General features: G+C 32.9%; 1 protein-coding gene across 8 annotated transcripts in view; it reads right to left on the bottom strand.

The window, feature by feature from the left end:
* Positions 1 to 11421: 11421 nt before the first annotated feature.
* Positions 11422 to 24691, bottom strand: part of LOC143225122 (cytohesin-1-like) — a 100083-nt gene continuing 86813 nt past the window's right edge. For all 8 annotated transcript variants that reach the window (XM_076453954.1, XM_076453953.1, XM_076453951.1 and 5 more), the window contains 3 exons: positions 19767 to 19843; positions 17333 to 17553; positions 11422 to 15769 (listed from right to left, as the gene is read on the bottom strand). In XM_076453954.1, coding sequence (XP_076310069.1) covers positions 15700 to 15769; positions 17333 to 17553; positions 19767 to 19843 — 368 coding nt within the window. In that variant the 3' untranslated portion in view covers positions 11422 to 15699. The remainder of the gene's footprint in view (positions 15770 to 17332; positions 17554 to 19766; positions 19844 to 24691) is intronic.

Raw genomic sequence — 24691 nt, 5'->3', positions numbered from 1 at the left:
TATGTTAGAAGAGACAATTCACAAGTGTAATAGTTGGTGTCTAATAAAATAGTCTCCGGATTGTGCTCTGAACATTCTGTAGAAGAATGTTTTGCTAGAAAGACGTAAAATATTCGTGTGATAGATAATGATTTGAGCACTATATTTTCATTCTTATAAAAGGTATATTGAAATTAAAACATAGGAATACTATTTTATAATTATTCAAATATTTATTCAGGGTGTTAAAAACTAGATTATATACACTGCTGGCTAAAATCTTAAGGCCAATGAACAAGAAGAAAAATGTACATTTTGCATTGTTAGGCTCAACCACTTATTTGAGTAGAGCTTCGAAAGATGAGGCCCGGTATGTCCTAGCGCGTAAGGCGTGTGACTCGTAATCCGAGGGTCGAGGGTTCGCGCCCGCGTCGCGCTAAACATGCTCGCCCTCCCAGCCGTGGGGGAGGTGTATAATGTGACGGTCAATCCCACTATTCGTTGGTAAAGAGTAGCCTAAGAGTTGGCGGTGGGTGGTGATGACTACCTGCCTTCCCTCTAGTCTTACACTGCTAAATTAGAGACGGCTAGTACATATAGCCCTCGAGTAGCTTTGTGCGAAATTCCCAAACAAACAAACAAAATCGAAAGATGAAAATAAGAAAAGGGAAAATAAAATAAAACACTTTTTGGCGTTTAATAGGGAAAATTTGAACACTATGAAATTAACCTAAATATTAGCTGGTCAAAAGTTTAAGACCATACCAAAAAGAAGCCCTAAACACGGAAGGAAATACCCAACAAGAGGTCTCAGTAGTGACGCACGGCCGTCATTGCGAATAACTGCAAATATTCGCTTTGGCATGGTCGATATAAGCGTTTGCAGAAGGCTGGCTGGAATGTTATTCCAAGTGGTGAAGATGGCTTCACGAAGATCATACACTGTTTGGAATTGATGTCCATTTCTATAGACTTCCCTTGCCATCCACCCCCAAACATTTTCAATGGGGTTCAGTTCGGGCAAACATGCTGGATGGTCCAAAAGAATCATGTTATTCGCCATGAAAATCCTTTGTCCTGTAGGCATTGTGGATTGCAGTGTTGTCCTGCTGAAAGATCCAGTCATTTCCAAACAAGCGAGGGCCTTCAGTCAATGAGGATGCTTTCTCCAACATGCCAATATAACCAGCTGCTGTTTGACGCCCTTATATAACCTGAAGCTCCATTGTTCCACGAAAGGAGAAAGCACCCCAGATCATGATGGTACCTCCTCCACTGTGTCGTGTAGAAAATGTCTCCGGTGGGATATCCTTATCGTGCCAGTAACGTTGGAAGCCATCTGGACCATCCAGGTTAAATTTTTATTCATCAGGGAACAAAACCTTCGTCCACATTTCTATGTCCCATGTTTGGTGCTTCTCAGCAAAATTTAACTGAGTTGTTTCGTGGTGTGGAAGGAGGCGTGACCTTTGAAGACGTTTACGGTTTTTAAAGCCTTTCTCTCGCAGACATCGTCTTATTGTTCTTGAGCTGCATTCTACATTTGATTCGACGATCAGCTGATGTCTTGCTGGACAACCCGTCGAATCATCCTTCTCAACGCTGGCAAAATTTTCTTGGGCCTACCACTTGAAATTCTCGTTCCGTATCCCTCAGGGTCTTGTAAGAAATTTGCAACAGCAGTTTTACTATGCTCAATCAGCGATGGCACATTGAGAGAGACCTTGCTTTTTCAGCTCGACAATTCTGCCACGTTCAAACTCTGTCAACTTTTTAGCCTTTGCTATGTTTTTACCCAATGTAACACTGGAGATGTCAGTGGGTGATGTTGACAACGCTAATGCTTGAACACAAATGACTAAATTTCGTTACGTGTTTACTGATTAACGCTTCGTTTCAGTGTGGTCTTAAACTTTTGACCAGCCGGTATTTAGGCTAATTTCATAGTGTTCACATTTTTCCTATTAAATGCTAAAAAAGTTTGTTTTTTTTTCCCCTTTTCTTAATTTCAACTTTCGAAGCTCTCTACTCAAATAAGTGGTTAAGTCTTACAACGCAAAATGCATATCTTTGTCTTTATATTCATTTGCCAGAAGTGTATTTTTTTCCAAGAAAATTTTTGTCTATGTTCAGTTGTCTTGTCTTTTAAACTGTCATTATATATATATATATATATATTTAATTGTGGAATGTTTTCGCTAGATTGATTGTTATAACAAAACTAAATACATAATTTAAATAGTTATCACACATAGGCCTAAAGTATTACCAAGAAACTAATCAGCAGAAAATCGTTAATATATTGGAAATTGAATACTTGTATGCAAGCTATTCTGTTTCTGGTTTAGAACATACAATCTCTGTGAGATAATTGAGAATATATTTCAAATTTATGAAGTTACGATAACTGCTTTTTTTAAGAATATTCATTTCTATATGTAGGCCAAAACAAAGATACATGTTACGACGTCCACCATTCTATTTCTTTCAGAGAAGGGATTCTCAAACTGTGTTACGCGTACCCTTAGTGGTGCGTGGGGCTAATGTTGGAGGTACACGACACAATTAATGCAAAAAAAAAAAAATTATAAATTTTGTAATAAGCCACTTCTGAGATTTCCATGTACATATACATTCTACCCTCCTCAATTATAGCCTCACCCTCTACCTACATTGGTTTGCCAGTATTTTATTCCTTTCAAATTCTCAAAAATGGTACCACATATTCTTTAATCGTGCCGAGATAAACAAAAACAATCGTATAATTCGCATTAATGGGTAAATGTTAAAAATATAAGTTTTTTATTACTAGATTTTGACATTCGGATTTGTACTTTAAAAAAAATAAAAAAGTGATATGCGTGTCTGAAATTTTTAGAAATTAAACAAAAAAGTGGTACTCAAGCCTGAAACTTTTGAGAACCACTGTCATGGAGTATAACCACATTTGGGCCATCTGCTGTTTCCGCCGCGGGGTCTATAAAGGCAATTTATAATTTTGATTTTGACTGGCACTAGAGCATTTCTATATAAATTAATTAAGAAATCAGATAATAATAACACTAATCAAGCAATAAAGCTGGTTGTCTCTGTAATGAAGTACTTATAATTTATATATATAATTGCCTTTATAAATTATTGGGTCAGTTATTTGTCGTAATGTATTTGCAGTTTCATAAAGAAAAAAGTAAAGAGGACGCCAGTACAAAAGTATCTAAATACAAGCACAAATGATAATATTTCTCTAGATCTAGTTACTTCAAGAACAATATAGAGCAACGCTAAAGATTACATACTTCTAGATCATGTAGTCACTGTGTGAATGATAGCACTGCAATAATAAAAAGAAAAATGGACAATGTGGTAGATCTTGGATGTTGTTGAATACAAGACTTTTAAAATTTATCAATTAGATTATTTACTGTTTTAATATTTAACGATTATTTAGCTTAAACTGAATTATTGTTAGTTTAGCCTTCGTAGATAATATCTGAAGTGAGTTTCACACTTTAACAGTGATAAAGAAGAAGAATATGTTTCTTCTAAGGGTTTTCTAGAGTAATTCAAACCGCCTGTGTGGACTTTGATAAAAAGGAGGCAATTATTTAAAGTTCTGAATGTAACTGCGGTAACCAGCAGGGTAACGAATTTTTGTTGAAATATTGTATTTGTTTTGAGTATATTATTTTCAAATAGCGGATTATATGCTGTCTGCTTATTGTTGACATTTATTGCAAACAAGTCACAGACATCTACTGTAAACAATTGTGGCCCCATAAAACCTGACATTTGGTTATCTAACGACGATTAAACAGTAGTAAATGGAGGTAGAAGAAGACATGAATGACAGTGAAAGTAAGCCTATATATGAATAGCAGTGACGAAAATAGTTTAGATACTACAATCACACTATATAACCATGCCAACAGATTTTGATCGAGGAATAGAAATAGATGAGTGCCTTGTGCTTAAAGATATCACACTACGATACTTTGTTAAATAACAACAAGACCTGGGAAAATAACAGTGTAGACAGAGAATAAAGAAAGTAAGACAAAAAGTCGTTTGTTTGTTTTTGAATTTCAAGCAAAGTTACACGAGGACTATCTATGCTAACCGTCCCTAATTTAGCGTAAGAATAGAAGGGAGGCAGCTGATCATCACTACCCACTGCCAACTCTTGAGCTACTCTATTACCAATGAGTAGTCGGATTGACCATCACATTTTAACGCCCTCATAGCTGAAAGGGCGAGCATGTTTAGTATGTCGAGGATAAAAACCCGCGACCTTCAAATTACCAGTCAAGCACCTTAACAATAACAGAACAAAGAAGAGATAATGAAAGAAAGGAGAGACTGGAAATAAGCAGAATAAGAGCACAAATTGAGACTGTCAGGTTCATCTAATAGAAAGAGGAATGACTCAAGAATTACAATAGGGTCATGGCCAACCGACCTAAGCTGCCCAAATCTAAAGAAAGAAAGATGAAATGAATGCTTTTCTGGAGAGATATTAAAGATCTGTCCAAAGTCAGAACTGGAACAAAGGTGATTGTGCAGTTTGTCTCGGCCTACTTGTCACAGGAAGAGGCCGACAAGTATTTGTAGACATGACTTTCAAAAATTCCGTGTACTGTGACAAGTTAAAGCTGTCTTGTTAAAATAATATGAACTTACCAAAAAATGTTTTTATCGGAAGTTTGGAGAAGTAAAATCTGACACTGGAGAAACTGTATTTCAGTTTGTGGACCATCTATAGTAGTAATCTACAAGATTGACCGAGATGGACAAGTGTGAAAATATTTTTGAAGGACTGGCAGATCTACTAATACACTAACAATTCATGTTCACGTGCTTAACTGACACGTTACTGTTATTGAAGGAGAGAGCATTAAAATACACGAACTACATGATCAAGCTGAGAGAACATTATATGAAAGCTTGTGGAGTGAGTATAACTGGCATATCTAAGCATAACCAATTAAAGTCGAAACCTGTAATTGCTAACCAAAAACAGAAGTTCATTGGGCAAAAGGAAGAAGATATATTTGTTATACAATAGGGCACATTGCAAGAGAGTGAAATTCCACCACCAACAAGCAACAGTATAAATCTTAACATAAAGTAGTTGGAGCTACCTACAAAGATGGTGATGGCAAGAAACAAAGCAAGAGTGACCATCATCACAGATGATACTGCTAGTAGAAACAAAACAGAAACAACGCACAAGAAAGAAGTGTGTTTTCATAATTATTCAGTGCAGGGCTGGTGGTTAGACCAAATTAACAAAGTGGTCAACAGTGAAAGTGGTGACTGGAGCATATGACAAAAATTAATAGATTCCAGTAAATCACAATGTGCTAATAAGTAGAGGCTATGTTGGAGACAAAAAAGTGAAGGTGCTGTGAGACACCAGGTGCAATAGTGCAGCAGTAAAAACCAGTCTTCTTTCTGATTACAGGCAAGGTACATCTTTGCATGCTTGAGTGATGGAATAGTGAGAAAACTTGACACTCCATACTATGGCGGTACACTTTAAGACCATGTGTTTGAAGACATCGATCTATGACTTGGTGATTGGAAATATACATGGCAGTAGAAGTTTGGAGAAAGCAGAAAGAATGAAGATTGATAAAGAATCTGTAATCAGGACTAGAGCTCAAGAAAAGAAGAGTGAGCAAGACGTCAAGCTCATGCAAGAATCAAAAGGTGTCATCCCAAATGTAGATATGCAGTAACTGAAGGGAGCACAGAAGAAAACCTTGCGGTGCAGAAAGTTTGGGTCATTGCATTGGAAAAGGTCAAGCACAAGACAAGGATGAAAGAAACTTACAGAAAAGAGGGCTGGAAGGGAGTGCTGTACTAGATTTATTAAGGCAGTTACACCATGAAAGTTAAACAGATCATAGTACCAACACAATACTGGACTCAAGTGATGAACTTGACTCACGAGTCAAATGTAGGAAAACACCTATGAGCAAAGAAGATAGCAGGCAGAATCGTCAGCAATTTTAACGATGACCGAAGAAGGTCGAAACGTTGTTCGCTCTTCTATGTAAAATATTTTCTCAACCCAAACGAGCCGTTTTTGCATATATATTACCTTAGATGTAGTTGGTCCTGTGCTTGAACTTTGGAAAGGAAGTCAGAATGCACTGGTTGTTAATTATTACTTCTGCAAATTGGATGAATCAGAACACGATGCTGATGTTGGTTAAAGTATAGGTGACACAATTTAAAACACATGAGGTTACATGAACTAAGGAACCAACTTAAACAGCTACTTCTTTGCAGAGTTGCAACAAGTGTTAAATGTCATGTGCTATTCACCATATCATTCCTGGTCTGATAGTGTGAGTCAACCAATAAAGTAAACAGTTAGCTGTGTGCTTCTTAAGTTTGTGAACTTCAATGCTGAATGTATATATTGTAACGGTGTACCATGTAATTCAGTAACAACTGAATGGTTGTTCTCTAAACCATGTGATGTCTCGACAAGAAGCATAACTTCCAGTGAACATGATGCATAGCCATACACTGCAATGTCAATATATTATGTGGTATATTAGTGTTCTGTAATAAAATATCTATATATCTAAATAGAAGTTATGACAAGATGGTACCAGAAAAAAATTTAAGCCCAATACTTAGATTTTGTTGGACTAATATACGTCTTGTGTATTGATAGCTCATTGTGGCTCACTACGAGCTGTAACAGTTGCATCACACCAAAGCATGTTAACTCTGATAATGACATTTGATAAGAAGAAAGCTGATGGTAGTACATACAGTGAAGCGCCGTTTAGCCGCGGTATTTGAGAGGTCAACCTGCTTAACCGCGGCTTAAACCTTTGTGACTGAAAAGCCGAAGTCGCCAACAGCTCCGCCGAGGAGCCTCATCCGGGCCATTGCGTGATCATTATAATATAAATGTATAGACTATTCAGATACAATTGACAAGTGCCGTTTTAACACAAACAACCAATGCATTGCGATGGTTCGCTTTTCCCTGTAAAATTTCGTCTTCCCGTGTTACATGCGGGCCGCCATGTCAATATGATATGCTCACTATTAATTCAGAAACTGAAGTGATTTCTATTGGGTTTGTGGCCAATATTTATACAATTCCATAAAAATATCGGATTATCGAATTAAAAATAATACTTTAATTATTGATCATTTTTTTCACGGATTTACCGCGGATTAACTTTAATGAATGGAGAGATGTGATTAGGTAACAATGGCGGCCTCCATAAAGCTGACATAGAGAGCGGATAAGGTAGATTTCTAAAGGCAAGAAGAGTGTGAGAAACTTTAAAAAGCCAGATAGTAGATTTAATACATCAAAAATTTTGGGACAAGACTTGCTACAGCGGCTTAAGCGATTTCGCGGTTTACTGGTCCGCGGCTTAATGGCGCTCCACTGTACGTGGAAGATCATGACAAGTTAGACGGTAAAACACAAGAAGAGGTATTTGACTATTCTGATGATCACCTGAGGCATCACTTTTGGTCCTGTATTTGCTATGGCAGGAGCAACTGCTGGAAAAGAAGTTGAATGATTGTCTGACAATCAGTGAAAGATAGAAAAATTTGTGACTCTTACTTGCTGCACTATCGCAACTAAGCATTGGGTCATGTGTAATATTCAGTTAGGCTTAGATATGTATTATGATTTACATATTCTGCATTATATATGGACTTATTTTCACTAACTTCAACTATGCAAGAACAAAATGTTTTGGACAAAAGATCTGGTTTGAATATTGAAATGTGGCATATGTATATATTTAACAGAGTTCATGATTTGCTCACAACATGTTGTTGTATCCTTCATCAAGGTGCTTTGTCCAAATTACTTCAGTCTACTCAGCTGTATATTAGCCAGCAGGTAGCTGAGGGTTAACCTCTGATAGACAAGTATACCATCCACAGAGAATGTGTTACCATTTTCATACATTTGTGCCACACAAAAACTTAACTTAGTTCATGAATATAATTGGATTTGTGAAATCAAAAATAATTTTGCTTACTTATTCTTACTGTATTTAACTGATTTTAGAAAAACGTGAGTGTGGTGAAAAAAACAAACTATAAAGCTTTCAAGAGCAAAAACACTGGTCACTACCTACAAAATAGTTAATTTCACTATATGTTGTAAGGAACCAAAGCAAATTTGTCTTCTCCCCATTCTAAATGCAACCAGTTCTCTGCCTTAGCCACCAGGCAGAAGAAGTTCCTATATATGTTAATTGGCTGTACTTACTAAGGTGAATGTTTTATAGATGTGACACTGGGAAGCAACTGGATAATGTAGCCATAAAAACTTGGTGTACTGAACATTCACAAGTGCTTTGGGTAGTGTATTCATACTGTAGAGAGGTTAGTGCAGTAACCAGTTATACTGTAAGAAGTGACACTTGCACCACACCCAGATTAGCAACTTTTACTAAGAAAAGATGTGGTGTGAGCCTCAATGGCTGAGACATTTAAACCTGAATTTCTAACAGAACTTCCTACCTTTCACAGGCAAAGATGAAGTATTCAGTCCTGACTTTTAATAAAAGCCACAGTTATGGGGCTACTGTTTATCTTTGTTTTTAAAAGGTGAGCTAGTAAACAGCCCAAATACCATCTGTCATCTGCTTGATTGAGGATGATAAATATCACAAATTTCTTAGCATACCAACCACTCTAGGTAAGACTATTAAATATAAAAACTAAATAATCAATGATGAGTGAGGAGAATCTTCTTGCCCTAAACCCATCAACAACTTAATCTACAAAAACACTAACAATTAAAAGTCCTGATCTTTTAAGTTACATTAATTGAGCCACCACAGTTGACAGCTGTCATTTATGTGGAAAATAGTGAATCCACACAGCCACCTTAGTCATTTCCTGTTGTACCCAGGACAAGGATGGCATCAAAAAAATGACACAATGTGTAGTACAACAATTTGACACTATAATGCAAGGAAGAATAGCTTGTTGGTCAGTTAAATGGTTGTTTGTCATAAAGCAGGTAGGCCATCTGCATCAAACAACTGGTAAAATTCTAGAAAATGTAAGAATAAATTGAGTTAAAAACTAAAAATTTGCAAAAAAATTTGATAAAGGAATTAAAAAGGCCAATGGCACATAAAAATTTTAAAATACAATCAAATTGGAAAATGTCATTAATGACACTGTTCAAGTCCTTAGAAAACACACGTCTAAAATGGTGTTTTCACTCAGGGTTGTTTCAACACCACAACAGTAAAATGTGGGTTATTGTGATTTGAATGTCAAGGAAAAACAGATTTCTTAGTTCATCTTCAACAAGACCACTGTAATCACCACCCAAATCAATGGGAGAAGAGTCAGAGGTAGAAGTAAGTAAAGAATAACCATGATTATCAGAATAAGACTATTTTCAAAATCTTAACCTATAGAACCTGGGATAATGATACTGTGCTTATTGATTTGAACTTAGGGAGATCATTACCTGAAAACAAAACTGACAAGACTAACCATCTACTGTAGGGAAGTGCATATGCTGGTACAGCATACTAAAAGCTTTAAGCAGACAAAAGTTGGATAGTAGCTTCTGGCTTTTAGTAGAGAATGTAAAGATATAGATAGAAATCATTAAGTTAGGAGGAAATTTTCAGGAAATTTAGTAAGTCATAAGTTGGATCTGCTTTGATGCAACATAATTCCATGACTGCTTTGGATAGTGTAGTTCTTTTTTGTGAGCAGAAGAAACTAGGACTTCTAAGTTCTTGATATTGTACACATATAAACCTAACTCAGTTTTTAAGGAGTTAGTGTGTATCCATTATGCATTCCATGCTATGTTTTATATATTAAAATTTTATTTTGTCCATATAATTATTCCTCCCACAATTCCAAATTTCACTAAGGCCCTACCTAATTCAATTGAAAGTTTTGTTTACTTGCACTTTAGTTAAAGAATTATGTTTTTTCTCTACATGTTACTCAAATTTTAATTTTTTGTCATTTTACTTTTTTTTTTCATTAGTTTTTAAAACATTTGAGAATGTATAATCTGCTAGATTTGTATTTTGACTCACAGTGAAACTTTAGTTTGATGGTTGATTTTAACTCTTCTGCTTAAATGTAAAAGAAATATTATTCTGTATTACTTGGTTACATACATATCTAACTGTAACCCATATCTTTGTTAATTCTTTTATATTTCAAGTTGCGCCCAGCTAACTTTCAGTTTTTTTTCATCCACTGTGATTATTTTGTCACAGTCTGAATTGTAGCTTGTAATCTGAGTACTGTCATAATTAATTTCACATTTACTTGTGTTGCATTATGTTAATTTTACATGTTTTAGTTTATTATGGTCTTATTTCAGTGCAGCCATGATGTAAGATCTTTCAACATGCAGTTTATTCTTTATTTTTTATAGACTCTAGGAACCTCTTTATTTGTTTAATTTTGAAGTGTCACAACATAAATCAAAAGTACACTTAACTTTGAGGTTCAGACTTGTGAAGGCATTGAGATAAGGAAAAACAGAGTATGGAAGTTAAAAAATAACAGGTTCTATGTTTCTCTGACAAGAGGTTTCTTCACAAATTTGATCTGCAATTAGTTAACAAAGTTGTGAATAGAATGTGAATAGTCATATACATTCTTAAATTGCTACCTAAAGCTAAGATAATGCAATATACAGTGGTCATTCAAGAAAACACGTGCTTGTTCAGCTAGGCTTTTGTACACTAGGTGTGAACATATCCAAGAGAAGAGGCACTGCAGAGATTTGTAAAAATTGGTAAGACTAGAAGCTAATCACTCCTAAGTAAAATATGAATGGTCACTTACAGTGACAATCTAGATTGTGAACTAGGAATCAAATATGAAAACGTAACATAAACACAATCCTTATCCAATGCAGCAATGTTAAAATCATCAAATATGAAGACAAAATCACAAATAATTAGATAAATCTCAAAATAATTCTGACATACTTTTCATTTTAAGGAAGGTATATTGAAATGTTTACCAAATTGTGAGAAACTTTTAGTTAAAAGTACCACAACAATAAGAATAAGAGCTCATACATTTTGCACTGAAACTTTTTCTACCAAATTATTCAGCATTTTTAGTTCAAAATAAATAAGGTACTGCATACCTTTAGTATAAATACATGATGAAATTTGTAACAAGGTCAAATTTTTTCACTACCAGATGTGAGCAACAACACTTTTTCATAACTTTGTTTTGACGGGTTAAACTATATACTATATAACCTTGATTTTGTTTAACTATTAACAAAGTTCTAGACTATGTTTAGGATATTAGAAACCTAATTTTAATATCATGTCTACAACACTTTTACCCATTTCTTGGAGTTACTATAACATATGAAAGACTAAAACCAAAACAACAATATTTACATCTGAAATTAATAATAAAGACTGATAGTTAAAAGTATAGAGAATTTAATAGGTATCTTTTCATACTACAGCAAAAAACAAAATAAAACATGTTTATACAAAAACTTGACTGGTTTTCAGTTAAATAAACACTACTGAAAAAAATGTTTAAAACATAATAAAAACTTTAGTGTAAATAGCTGGAGAGATACGCAGCTGTCACTTAAAGAAATGTTTCATAAACTATCACAAACCATTCCCATGAAACGTTTAGAAGTACATCTTCATTTTCCTTTGAACATGAAAAATAAGTAGACAATTCCACTGACAATGTGGCAAAACACTGCATAAACACTCTTACAAATAATTACTCATCATTTACCAAAATATACAAACTATTTGTTCAGTTAACATTTATTAAAAAATCTTTGATATCATATCTGTCTCTGACAGAGTACTAATTATAAAATGTTTGAGTACTGAAGTCTTTTATTACAATTCTCTGAGTGTCTAACATGGTGGATCAGTGACTTGTTATACATACAAATCTTTAAGTTAAATACTACTGCAATAATTTTGATCGATTATACTCACAAATGTGATTTAAAAAAAAATTATATTTTAACTTAATTAATATGGCATAGTTAAAATATGTTTCATACTACATTTATTAGCTGACTAATATCTTTGCAAATAAAGTAAATTTGAAATATTTTATTGACTCTTTGTTTCTTCAATGGTAAATTTTTAACAGTACAAATCCTCAATTCTAGTTTCCAAACTAGCCTTTTTAATTTCATTTTTATTAAAGTTTTTCTTTTACTTTCATAACAAAAAATCAACCATGATGTAATAAGTATAACTCTTTCCTGTATTGGAGCATTTGTAAATGTTTAGCAAAATGAACTCACAGATATCTCTACAATGAAATACACCAAACACAGAAGTAAAAAATATATGTGTGTGTGTGTGTATGTATATATCATGCAGTACAATCTTGCTGCAAATTTCACAGAAATCACCCAAATTCACCAAGACAGTAAAAAATAGAAAACAAGACATATTTTACTTAAAAGTCCATGTATCATTGCTTGAGTCGAAAGGTAGCAAAAACACTGAGTAGGAGCATTAGGTAAATAAACTGAAACTCTGAAGAAATATATAATGAGACCTCTAAATTCGTACAAATTACAAAAATTTTCTATCACATACTCTTCCCAGTTTTAATTGGAAGTTGTTTTTTTTATATAAATGTAACCAAGTAACTATAACTGTAATTCTATTAACACAGGAATAAATTTTCTTTTTTTTTTTGAGATTTTTAAGTCCATCAATTTAAAGACAGTCAAATGCAATGCAATGGAACACAGTTGTGAGTTTCTGTATTTCTCATTTAGGTAAGCCCACTAATAAAATTAAGTATCACAATACTTACAGTTGGCAAAAGCTTCATGCAACAAATTTTACCCTGGTATTGATGATAACTTGTATATTATGGACTTAAAAGACAATGAGTCATCAGTTCTCTTAGATCATAATATAACATATTCCAACTTGTAAACATTTAAACACTAGCTGTATTAGTAGGATAAAATTTGTTATTTTCTTAACCAATTCTTATAAGTGGCTTTAATTTGCACAAATTAAGTTAATTGATGAGTAACAAAAGAAATTCACTAAAATTACACCCTGTTTTGAGAGACATTATAAACAACTAAGTTGTTAGTAAACTTGGCAGGGTAGCACAAGTAAATTGGTTCATATCTGTTTACTTTCCCTAATGAAGATAAAAGGATAGTAATGTAACCAAGTCACAACAATTTATCCAGAGGAAAATAGTATATACCATAATTACCATATATTCATTGCACCTGTTAAAGTTTTTTAATTCTAATAATTCATCACTACTACTCAATAAAAAATACTTTAGGTCCTTTCCTATCCATCTTGAACATTTTTAGCTGACAAATTACTGTGACACCAGATCAAATCTTTTATTGTCTCTAATAAATAGTTCACATCACATTCAAACAGTTTTAGCTACCACTCAAAACACTGCCCACACCATTTTTACAAAGTTAAGGAAATCTTGTTAGATGATGAAAAACATATATAAATTTATCCAGTCTTTAATGCACAACATATGGACAATGACTAATCCACACAACTAACACTGTAAAATGCAGTATCTGAGCATAAGTAACCAACACAATAACTCTTTGGGTTCTCGAAATAAGACTAGGTAAATCTTAGTGCTACATCAATAATTTTATTGTTTTTTTTCCTTCTTTTCATTTGTCAAATACTGAAATACATTAGTTTTTCATCTATTAGACACAGATTCTACGTTATAAATGTTTATATAATATACTATACATTCATTTTTCAAACAAATAACTAGAAATATCTTTAATTCATATTTCACATCTACAGTAAGTCTTGTTTTGTTCCCACCTATATGAAAAAAAAAGTTCAAATGCAAGTTTTCATCATTTGCAGCAAACCAGAGATGAATGTTTCTGAAACAGCTGTACTTAAGTATATATACATGTACACAACTTTATCCCACTTTAGGATGGACAGACCTTGAGATACATATGTATAATTTTGTATTTAAATATCACCATTATCACCTTTATATAAGAAAAAGTTAATATATATATAGAAGATAGAAATTGATAATTGTTTCTACTTTGAATAAAATGTCCCTCACTTCATAAATCACAGTCATGCTATCTAGAGAAGTACAAGTTTATAACAGAAGCTTATTATCTCCTTCCATACTGACAAAATTTGGTATGGAAATTATAATAATCTCCAAACTTCTATCAATGGAGAACCACAACTTGTTACTATTTAGTTACAGAGTATAAGAGTGTTCATCAACAGCTTATACTTTATTTACTACAAACTGCTCTCTAAAAAAATACTAAGAGCTTACAGGTTGCAAAAAATGGAACTCTTACAATTTTAGTGTTTAAGAATGATTCTCTCAAACAATACACAAAGTACTATATTTCGAAAACAGAGATTGCATCTATTGACTTCTTGAACGATATCAAATTTATTTCTAAAAAATAACTAGAACCTTATGCCATCTATCAATTTATGCTATTTAACACAGATTTACCATTATTATTGTCCTACAGATCAATAATCCAGCTAACAGTTTATATTCACAACATCTCTTCAAACCAGCCACTAAAAACAGTACAAGTTACTATATTAAACAATATTTGATGTGTTGTTAATTATTTACATAAATATGTTTTAACTAGTTGCTAGCTTAGTTAGCATCTTACATAGAGTTTTATTTCCAATGATTCTCAACCTATTTCTCCTCATGGACCCTTCTCACAATACTAAGACAAACTTACAGACTCCCATAGTCAGATAGATTTACTTGTAGGATTTAATTATATAGTATCATGAGGTTGAGAACCAGGAGTTCAGACTTAACTATTCACATTATACCTTTCCCAAATTGTCAATTTATTTCATATGATCTACTCATCAAAACTGTCTAATTGAGACTTGCACCTCTGGAACTTAGTTTCTACTGCTTATATTTTTTAACTAATCAATATCTATGATATAAGAATGCTGTCAAAAGGTAACTTCCTATAATTCTAAATGTACAGAATAAATTTAGTATAAGCTATTTATATCTTCTAACTAGTCACCAGCTGCTGCCCGAATACAGCTTCTTGTAATCTTCAGTGTACAGAACAAACGTATTCTGAAGTATTCACATTATATATTTTCTAACAATTCCCCCATCTATAATATCAGAAAAATGCCAAAATATTGCTTCTTGTAATCTTAAGTGTAGAAAATAAACTCAGTATATAATATTTAGACCTTCTAATTAATCCCTATCCATAAAACTGTCAAAATGTAATTTCCTATAGTCTTAAATATTGAACAAATTTATCTTCAAGCATTTATATCTTCTAAGTAGTCATGAGGCATTTTGTAATCTTAAGCCTACAGAACATACTTGTTTCTGTACTATTTGCATTTTTTAAACCCAATAATCATCATTTTCACAACTAGTGAGTAGGAGTGGCTTGATTACTAATTATGCTGCTAATTTCCATCCAACAAAGCAAACCTTTTTTCAATATTAAAATATTTTTAGACAAAAATTCCCATCAACCATCAATACATCATTCAGGGATTGCTGACTATACATCTTCTACTTCCACTTCATTTCTTTTCCAGCTCAGTAGGAGAACACCTTTTTAGTTTCAAGAAGCAGAGTTCTGTAAACTGCAGTGTAGGTTGAGTTACATTTCTCAACCTGAAGAATTATAATTATGATTATTTACAGATGTTGTGCTTTCTTTTTTCGTGCATTCAGCATGTCGTAAAAAGGATTATGACTGATGCTTTGCCTGCAAAAACAAAAGCTTAGAATTTCTAAATCAGAATATAACAATGCTAAGAAATGATTATTTGACTTCTTTATAAACCACAATAATAATTACTAGTTTAATTACCACATTAAGTTTCTCTTACCCATTAATAAATTAATACAGCAATTTCACTACTATTTTCAATTCTTAATATCAATTTAATTTCCAATTTTTGTTCTACACATCTAAAAATCTAGATTATTATATCTATTTTCAACAATTTAACTTTTAATACCTATCTAATTGAAATTGTTAATAATGTTCTTATAGTTCTACTTTCTAGTTCAATTAATGCCACCATCTACTACCCAATCTGTATTACTATTTCCTATTCTAATGATATCACAATCTACTTCCAATCCCTGCTGTTAACATCCACAAATCTATCTTCTAATCTTTACTGTTAATATCCACCAAACTACCTTCCAATCCCTACTGTAAACATCAATTAATTTATCTTCCAGTCCCTACTGTCAACATTCACCTGTCTACCTTCCAATCTCTATTATCAACATCCCCCAATCAACCTTATCTTTACTATTAATATCCAGCAATTTAGCTTCCAACTTTTAATATCAATACCCATAACCTAGCTTTCAATCTACACTATCAACTCCCATAATCTAGCTTCCAATATCCACTGTCAAGATCTAAGAATCTAATACTTCAATCTCTACTGTTAATATCCATAATTCAGCTTTCATTATCTACTGTCAAGATTTAACAATCTACTTTTCAATCTCTTCTACCAATACCCAAACAAGTAGTTTTCAATATTCACTGTCAACATTGAACAATCTTGGTTTCAATCTCTGTTGCAAATATCTAACAATATTGATTCCAATCTATTCTGTGAATGTTAATCTAGCTTACAACCTCCAATATCATCATGCAATGATCTCACTTCCAGTCTCAACTGTTAAGATCCAACAGTTAATCAAGATTACAATCTTTTCTGTAAACATCTAACAACCTAGTTTCCAATCTCCACTGTCAAAATCCAACAATTAGCTCTGATCTCCACTGTCACCATCAAACAATCTAACTTCCAGACTCCACTGTCACCATCAAACAATCTAGCTTCTACTCGTTTTTGTGAACACCCAATAATCTTGTTTCAAACTTCTACTGTCATTATCTAACAATATTGTTTGAAATCTACTGTGAACATCCAACAAACAATCTATCTTACCATTTCTACTGCTACCATCCAACAATCCAGCTTCCAATCTCCACTGTCAACTTTATATGACCTAGCTTCCACTATCTACTGTCATTATCCAACAATCTAGCTTTCAAACTTCCAATTTTAAATGTGAAAATTCAGCAGTGTACCTTCTAATCACTACTGTTAACATCCAACAACCTAGCATCCAATTTGTATTTTGTTCTAAACATCTTACATACTCCAGTTTACAGGTCTCAAACATAGGCTTTACTATACATTGCAGTTCTTTTTTTAATTTAAAATATTTCAAACAAGTTTTTAAACAGGTTGGCTACCTATAAAACATAAATAAATGATGTAATTATTTCAAATACCGTATATATTTAATCCATTCTGTCATTTCCTCTGGTGTAGAAGCTGACATACGATAAACCGTGTGCTTCCCTTCTACCACTTTACCTTCAGAGTCTGTCTTACATGCTTTGATAATATCACTTCCAGTTGAAAACAGCTCAAAACAGTTACTCCTGTTTCGATCCACAACCTCTTGCACTTGAACATTTTCTAGGGGTATTATACCCCTTGGTTCTTTGTCCTGGGAAGAAAACAACAACAAAAAACTGTAAAGAAAGATTAAATGTGTTTAGTAAAGCAGCTTATTTTATTAGTGTCTCTTAATTTATACATTGCTTTGAAATATTTCACAAATGTCCTAAATTTTATATATATTAAAGCTGTTTTAAATACTTTATGCAATAATTTCATGTGTTTTACAACATTAATGGTAATTACAACAAAAAGCATTAAGTTCTTAACATATTAAACAAGACATTACTACTGAACAATTCATTAGCTACAGCATCATCTGATGCTCTACATTTTTCATACAGAAATACATTCAATTTGTCTTATATACTTAACTGCTCAACTTTATCCAAATGTAGGAATGTCAAATAGAAAAAATAGAAAAATTATGAGATTCTACAAACAAGATACAAGCACATGGCATGTGCAAGTTAGGTTTTTTCATAACAATTCTGAGCATGTTTGGGGCATAAATTAAGAATACTTTTAAATGCATGTATTCTGTGAAAAATTCAGTTTCTTATCAGTAAATGAGTTATCTATTCTGGTTAATCACTAATGAACAATATCATATCCTATTCACTAAGTTAGTAATTAACCATATTATAACCCACACAAAACCAGAACAAGTTCCTTCCCAAAATTCAAAATTTTCAGATTTCAGAATAAAATTATTTCCTTTTGGTCCAAGAATTTTAATCTCAAAGATATTGGGCCCAATTAGATTATGATATGTGGCTAGAAAAACTCTGTGCAGCTGGCAAAATGTGACTGATCAGCTCAATGATGAAATAAATCCAACAATGTTCTCATCCAAGTTTCATAACTCACCTTAGGATAAGTGGTTCAACAAATTTAATAAATCTGTCAACAAAACATCACAAGTACTTAGAACACAGTAAAGTAGGTTGATACCCTCTACATTGTTTAATTAGATTTACACAAATCATAGAAAATGACCCAGATGATAAAGAAAAACTCAGAAATCTGCAGCTTTGCAAAAAACTGACATTCAAATAAGTGTGATAGGTTAACTTAGCAGACCTGTTTGTCATCTTGGTTTAAAATGCTAATCTTGTTATGATGCATGCTATTTTGTTGTTCATCTCTCTTCTCAATATCTCCTTTCACAGTTTTGATTCAAGCAGCATTAACATAAGCCAGGGTAATAAATCCCATCCAGAAAGTGTCTTAATGGGTTGAGATTTTTAAGTACCTTCTCAGGGTAATCAAACATATACCCCTCCTAACATAGACTTAATCTTGGTTGTTGGTCATAATACAACAGAAAATGGCTAATTGCAAAATTCCCAACTTAATATTATTATAATGCATATTTAGGGTAAGATACTACTTATGCCAACATTTTGTAACTCACTTATGCTACTGAATGACCATCTGAATGACAAATACCTCTGCTAGCAAATATAAGAAAAAGGATTTTTTTTCATTTGAGAAAGGTATTCCAGCATTGAAAAAAAATTAAAATAGAATATAATATGGCAAATATAATAGCATCATAACAAGATAGAAGAAATATAGGTTGTTTGTTGAATTTCACAAAAACTACTTGAGGGTTATCTGCAGTATCTGTCCCATCTTTTCAAGTTATATGCAAGATGGAAAGAACTAGTTAATACCACCCACTGCCAACTATTGAGCTACATTTTAGGATTGATTATTACATTATAATACACCCATGGCTGAAAGAGAGAGCACATTCAGTGATGAGGTTTGATCCCCTGACATATAGTTTACTAGTCAAATATCCTAACAATCACACCTATTGTGGATATACCCTCAGTTGTTTTTTTTTCAATTTTGGACCAAACATAATAATTACAGAGAATTGGTTACAATTTTAAAATGTAATAAATTAAATAGAATGTATTTTTTATATAGGATTTTGATCCAGTGACCTGAAATTGCAAGTTGAATACCCTAAACACCAAGCCATGTCAGCCCCATGAAGTATTGAGCATTTATTTGTAGATATCATTAAGTTAGACAATTTAACTAAGTATTTAAAATTTGATAATGAATATCTTAGTTTTACCAATGGAATTATAAATGCAAAATATGTACTTGTGTAAATTGAGATTATAGTTCAATTACAGTTAAATAATATAAGCTTTCTTCTATAGTTTGTATAATTAATTAGAATAAGACATTCAGGAGCACTGTCTATCAAATTCAGAGTATTAATTTTTCTTTTTAACTTACAGTTGTATATTCGAAATAATACAGACAGTTGTCATTGAGAATAAACCATCGTCGTTTCCAGCTTTTATAGCGACCACCTTAAAAAAACAACAGAAGTTAGTTGGAAAACATTAAATACACAAACATGAAATGCCACTTGTAACCAATCACAGAATCTGATTAAATTAACATCACATATTCATTTTTCTGAAGCTTTCTATTTGTTTTGCATTTTCTGCTTTTACAGTAAAACTCCTTACGTGAATTATAAAATCTTTTTCAATTTCTTTTCTTATATAACAGTATTTTGTTAAGTATCTACTTTTGTTCTTTTAACTAGATTATCAACACAGTAACAATATATTTTTAATTATTGTTGCAGTTTCAAAATGTTTGAGACAGTGACCAACAGACTGTGTGTGTGTATGTGTATAGTTAAATTGGTAGATCTTACAATTACTACATATAATCATACCCCAAAGCAAGTGGAATTATCAATTAAACATATTCAGAGAAATCTTTGATGAATGTAAGAAGCAGTTTTGTCAACTACTGCTCACTAAATGCTCAACATTTTTTGTCAAGTATTTTAAATTGTTACAAAATAAAACAGACAACTCTTAATTTGCAAAGTAAAGAACAACATATAGAATTTACAATTTTATCATACAGTTGTTGAGCCAGTATCAATAAAATGGATTTTTTTTTTTCAAATATTATGAAACCAATGCCCAGTAAATATACCTCACAGTTTTGCTAATGTCATTAAACTATTGTACAAATTTGAATCTAGTAGTGCTAGATATTATGAATCTTGCAGTTAAGGGATGTAAAACAAAAACATGACAGCAGCAAGTTAGTATATACTAGTTTAATTGTTTATTATTATTCCACAGAGAACTGCATTTATAATTTCATTCAAATTTATTAAATACAATAAATTTAGTGCGATACCATGTTAACATTTAGCACTACTCACTTGGATGCTTATAAAATCAATATCAGATATTTGTTTCATGTTGTTTTCTATGAAACATAAAAATGTAACTAAGAAGATAATATATGCTAATGTGAAATGTTCAATGGAGGGATAGAATAGCTTATAATACACTAAAAAACACTAATGCAGTGTTCAGTACCTAAACTTAACTATTGATAAAAAAATTTAAAGTAATTAATAGTGGCTTTTGATAGAAGTTTCAGCTTACAAATTTTGGTCATCTAATATTATTAATTTGCTTTGTGAAGTACTCTAAAATTCTGATGCATCAGCTAGCTCTTCCTGATTGGTGTTCACAGATATATAAGAGATATATAATTTTACACTTTCACAGCTAACAGAAACCTCACATGAAATAAAACTGTTATCAACACTTTTAAAAACCATGACCCAGTTATGCAATTTGTTACAGGTTTCTTAAGAAGAGGACACACTGAATACAAATACTAACTGTTTCTACAAAAAAACAAACTTCCTTTTGTATTCCACAGACATCCACAAATGGAACAGCTATGCTCATTCTAACAGACACATCTATCCAATTGGCAGTTATGTAATATTAAATTTTGGAATAAACATTCAACATTTTAATATCTGCAGATAGAGGAAGGAAGATCACAAGTAGGAAGACTGAAAACTAACCAAGAATTTAGAAAGCCTGCATTATAGTTGGCTAAATTTTAATAATATAGTAATAAGTCATTATATTCTTGTCACTTGAATGATACACTTCCACTAAAAATTGCTGTATCTGGCCACTGTTACATTAACAAATTTCAGATAGAGTCAGAAATCTAATTGCTTATTATAAGACTAATACTTTTGGCTTTTGTCAACAAACACAACACAAGCTGTTGAACTAATACTTGGAATCAGGTATCAACATCTTATTAAGTGTCTACAATATAACAAAAACCACATTTAAAACCTTGTTATAAAAAATAAACAAATATGTTCTATTTATATTAAGTTCATCAATAATTTTACATTTGTAACAATTACAATTACAAAAAACAACAAAACACAATATTTATAGTGACAGAAACCCACTTTTTGGTTATTCTTATTGACATGCATATATATATATATAGCTCAAACTGTCATACAAAGCACTTTGCCAATGTACTACATGATATGCCTGAAATTCAATCATATTCTTAAGCAATTAAAATCAGGAATAAGAGAGGAGATGCAAATTCATGCCAAAAGTTTTAATAAACTTTATATAGCAAAAAAGGGCAAGTAAAAGACATAAGAATAAAAATATATAATACAGCTAATCTATTTAAATATGTTTCATGATTAATGGTATGCCCTATGTTATCACACATAGCTGCTGTCTAGAATTAACTTTTATGTTCATGTGTGTTTGTTTTTCTTATAGCAAAGTCACATTGGGCTACCTGCTGTGTCCACTGAAGTGAACTGAACCCCTGATTTTAGCATTGTAACTCTGAAGATTTACTGCTGTCCTACTGGAGAACTATTTTTATGTTAATCTTCCTTGATGCTAACTGATGTTAAACATAATCACCTTAGATTTTGCTAGTACCTAATTATTTTTTATTAAATGTTGATAGAACATTGATACACTATTCAAAAAAAGCATGTTTAGTGTCTGCCAAAAATCTCAAGACACATTGCAATTAGATTTCTTTTTTATTCTTAATATGCTAACTGAACTGAAGCAAAATAATGGACATGTAGATATTTTCAACAAACTTAAAACTCTTGATCATATCCACATTTTGGAACTATGTTTATTATGCCCAAGACAGATGCCAGTATGTATAAAGTTGGTTATACAAAAGAGATGGGGCATGCACAGGAATCATACCTGTATGATGCAATAATTCTGAAACACCCTGAATATTCCAAGTGCTTAGAATACCAGCAACATTAGTAACATACAATATTTCTTTTTGAATTTAGTGTGACTCACATGTAATACTTAATACTTCAGGTTAAACCTTTTTAACACATCCTTACATTCTATCACTTATGATGGTGACCCATCAACTCTCTCCCTTACGCCTGTAGTCCAGGTAGCAATTTAATTATTTTACTATGCTGAATATATATTTCTGACAGGTACTTATCTGTTCTCACATGTATAGCTATTCTTTTTCAATGATGCTCTCCATACGTAAACTTTTTTTTTTTGCCTGCCGTGTGCCTTGAGCTCCCACATATCCCAAGATCAATGTGGTTCAATTGTGTCTTGTATTTAAATCATCATATGATGGCCTTCCACCAATAGGAGTAAGACACACTCTCCAGATACATGCAACTCCCTCTATCCAATTCAAGCAAACTATCACTTTAAAATTAGGCAGAAATGGAAGTGCCAGTTTTCAGTGGGAAATGAAGAATAGGAAATGTGAAAAGAGGTAACTATCCTATACTGAAAATAACTTCCAATATGGTACATTACCTCTTCTCACATGTATAGCTAAAATTCTACAATGAATACATGGAAGGAGCAGTGCAAGGGATGGAAAGAAGTCTCCTTTAAAAGCATCCATAGAACACCCTTTAAATGTGATCTCTGTGACCGCAGCACTTCTGTACCAAGTATACAATGTGCCCAGTATGGAAAGAGATGCCATATACATGAGTGAAAAGTGGAAGAAGCACTTCACAAAGTGGATATAAAACTACATAGGTCGAAATCCAAACTACATTCAGGAAGCCCACTTTCACAGAAGAAAGACTGCAGAAGAGCCATCAACAGGGAGGAATGTATTGAAAGCTAAAATGGATGTACTCCAAGATGTAGAGTGACTAAAGCATGATAGACTTTTTGCAGCCAGTCAATTCCAGTCCAAAACCACGTAGCATCAAGAATATAACCTCTAACCTGTGGTAGAAGGAGGATCCATACTGTCTTCACCTCAAGGTAAGTAGAATAGAAATATGCAATTTGCAATTTGATCTATGAAGTGGGCACATGTGCACAAATCCACAACCAGCCAAACTTCCAAATGATGTGGCAAGTCCCATCATGCTCTAGCTCAGAGTAGCACCCCATTGCACGTCAGCCTGAGGTAGTGAAAACTTCTTGAGGTGGAGTGCAAGCAAAAGAACTACTGCTTCAAAAAACATTGTCCTCTGACCTATGACACAGAGGTGGAAATAATGAGTAAAGAAGAAAAACATGTTCAACATGTGTGACAATTTGTGTTGATTGGTCCAGCTCAAAATCCAAATCACTCACTTTGAACTACTATCCAGATGATGATAGGGTGAGGAATCTCATCTAAAGGAGTAAACTGCAATGGGATGGATCTACTCTAAAGCAACATCACCCTCCAGATATGATCTCACAAAGGCAGAAGTGCAATTGCAACACTTGGATCCCACTGTATGGAAGTGGATCCCATCAATAAACATCAGCAACCTCATCCTCCAGAAAGAACCACACAGAAGCTGTGTGCAACATTAACTTCTGAGATCCATTACATAATGTTGAAGTGTATTTATTTGTAGATATGCACATAATCTCCTTGACAGAACCACACAGAAGTGGATTTCATAATTGGAGGATCACATACCATCTAGACCAGCAGAAAACCACTATTCTTATCAAATTCAGGAGGACTCTTGTCCAGTGGCTTGGAACTGGAAAGTGCCAAGGACTCACATACTCCATTAGAAGAATGTAGGGGGGGGGAGACAAAATGGAAAGTCCAGAGTAATGCAAACACCAAAGAAAGTGCAAAGAGGGACCATTTAAAACCCTATTTTCAAAAGCAAACCACCCTTGATTTATTTAATCAAAGAGATGATAGGGATGGAAGTCCAAGGGTCAGTATGATCTAGACAGGCATATCTACAAAGCAAATATAGAGGGTGTCCCAAAAACATGTATACACACTTTGAATGAATATAACTCACTCAAACTTTCTTTTTTTACAGGTGCAACTGATTTCAAGTAATGGTAGAA

This window comes from Tachypleus tridentatus, chromosome 9, assembly GCF_004210375.1.
Source record: "Tachypleus tridentatus isolate NWPU-2018 chromosome 9, ASM421037v1, whole genome shotgun sequence".
NCBI classification, from domain to species: domain Eukaryota; kingdom Metazoa; phylum Arthropoda; class Merostomata; order Xiphosura; family Limulidae; genus Tachypleus; species Tachypleus tridentatus.
This window is presented reverse-complemented; position numbering and strand designations above follow the sequence as displayed.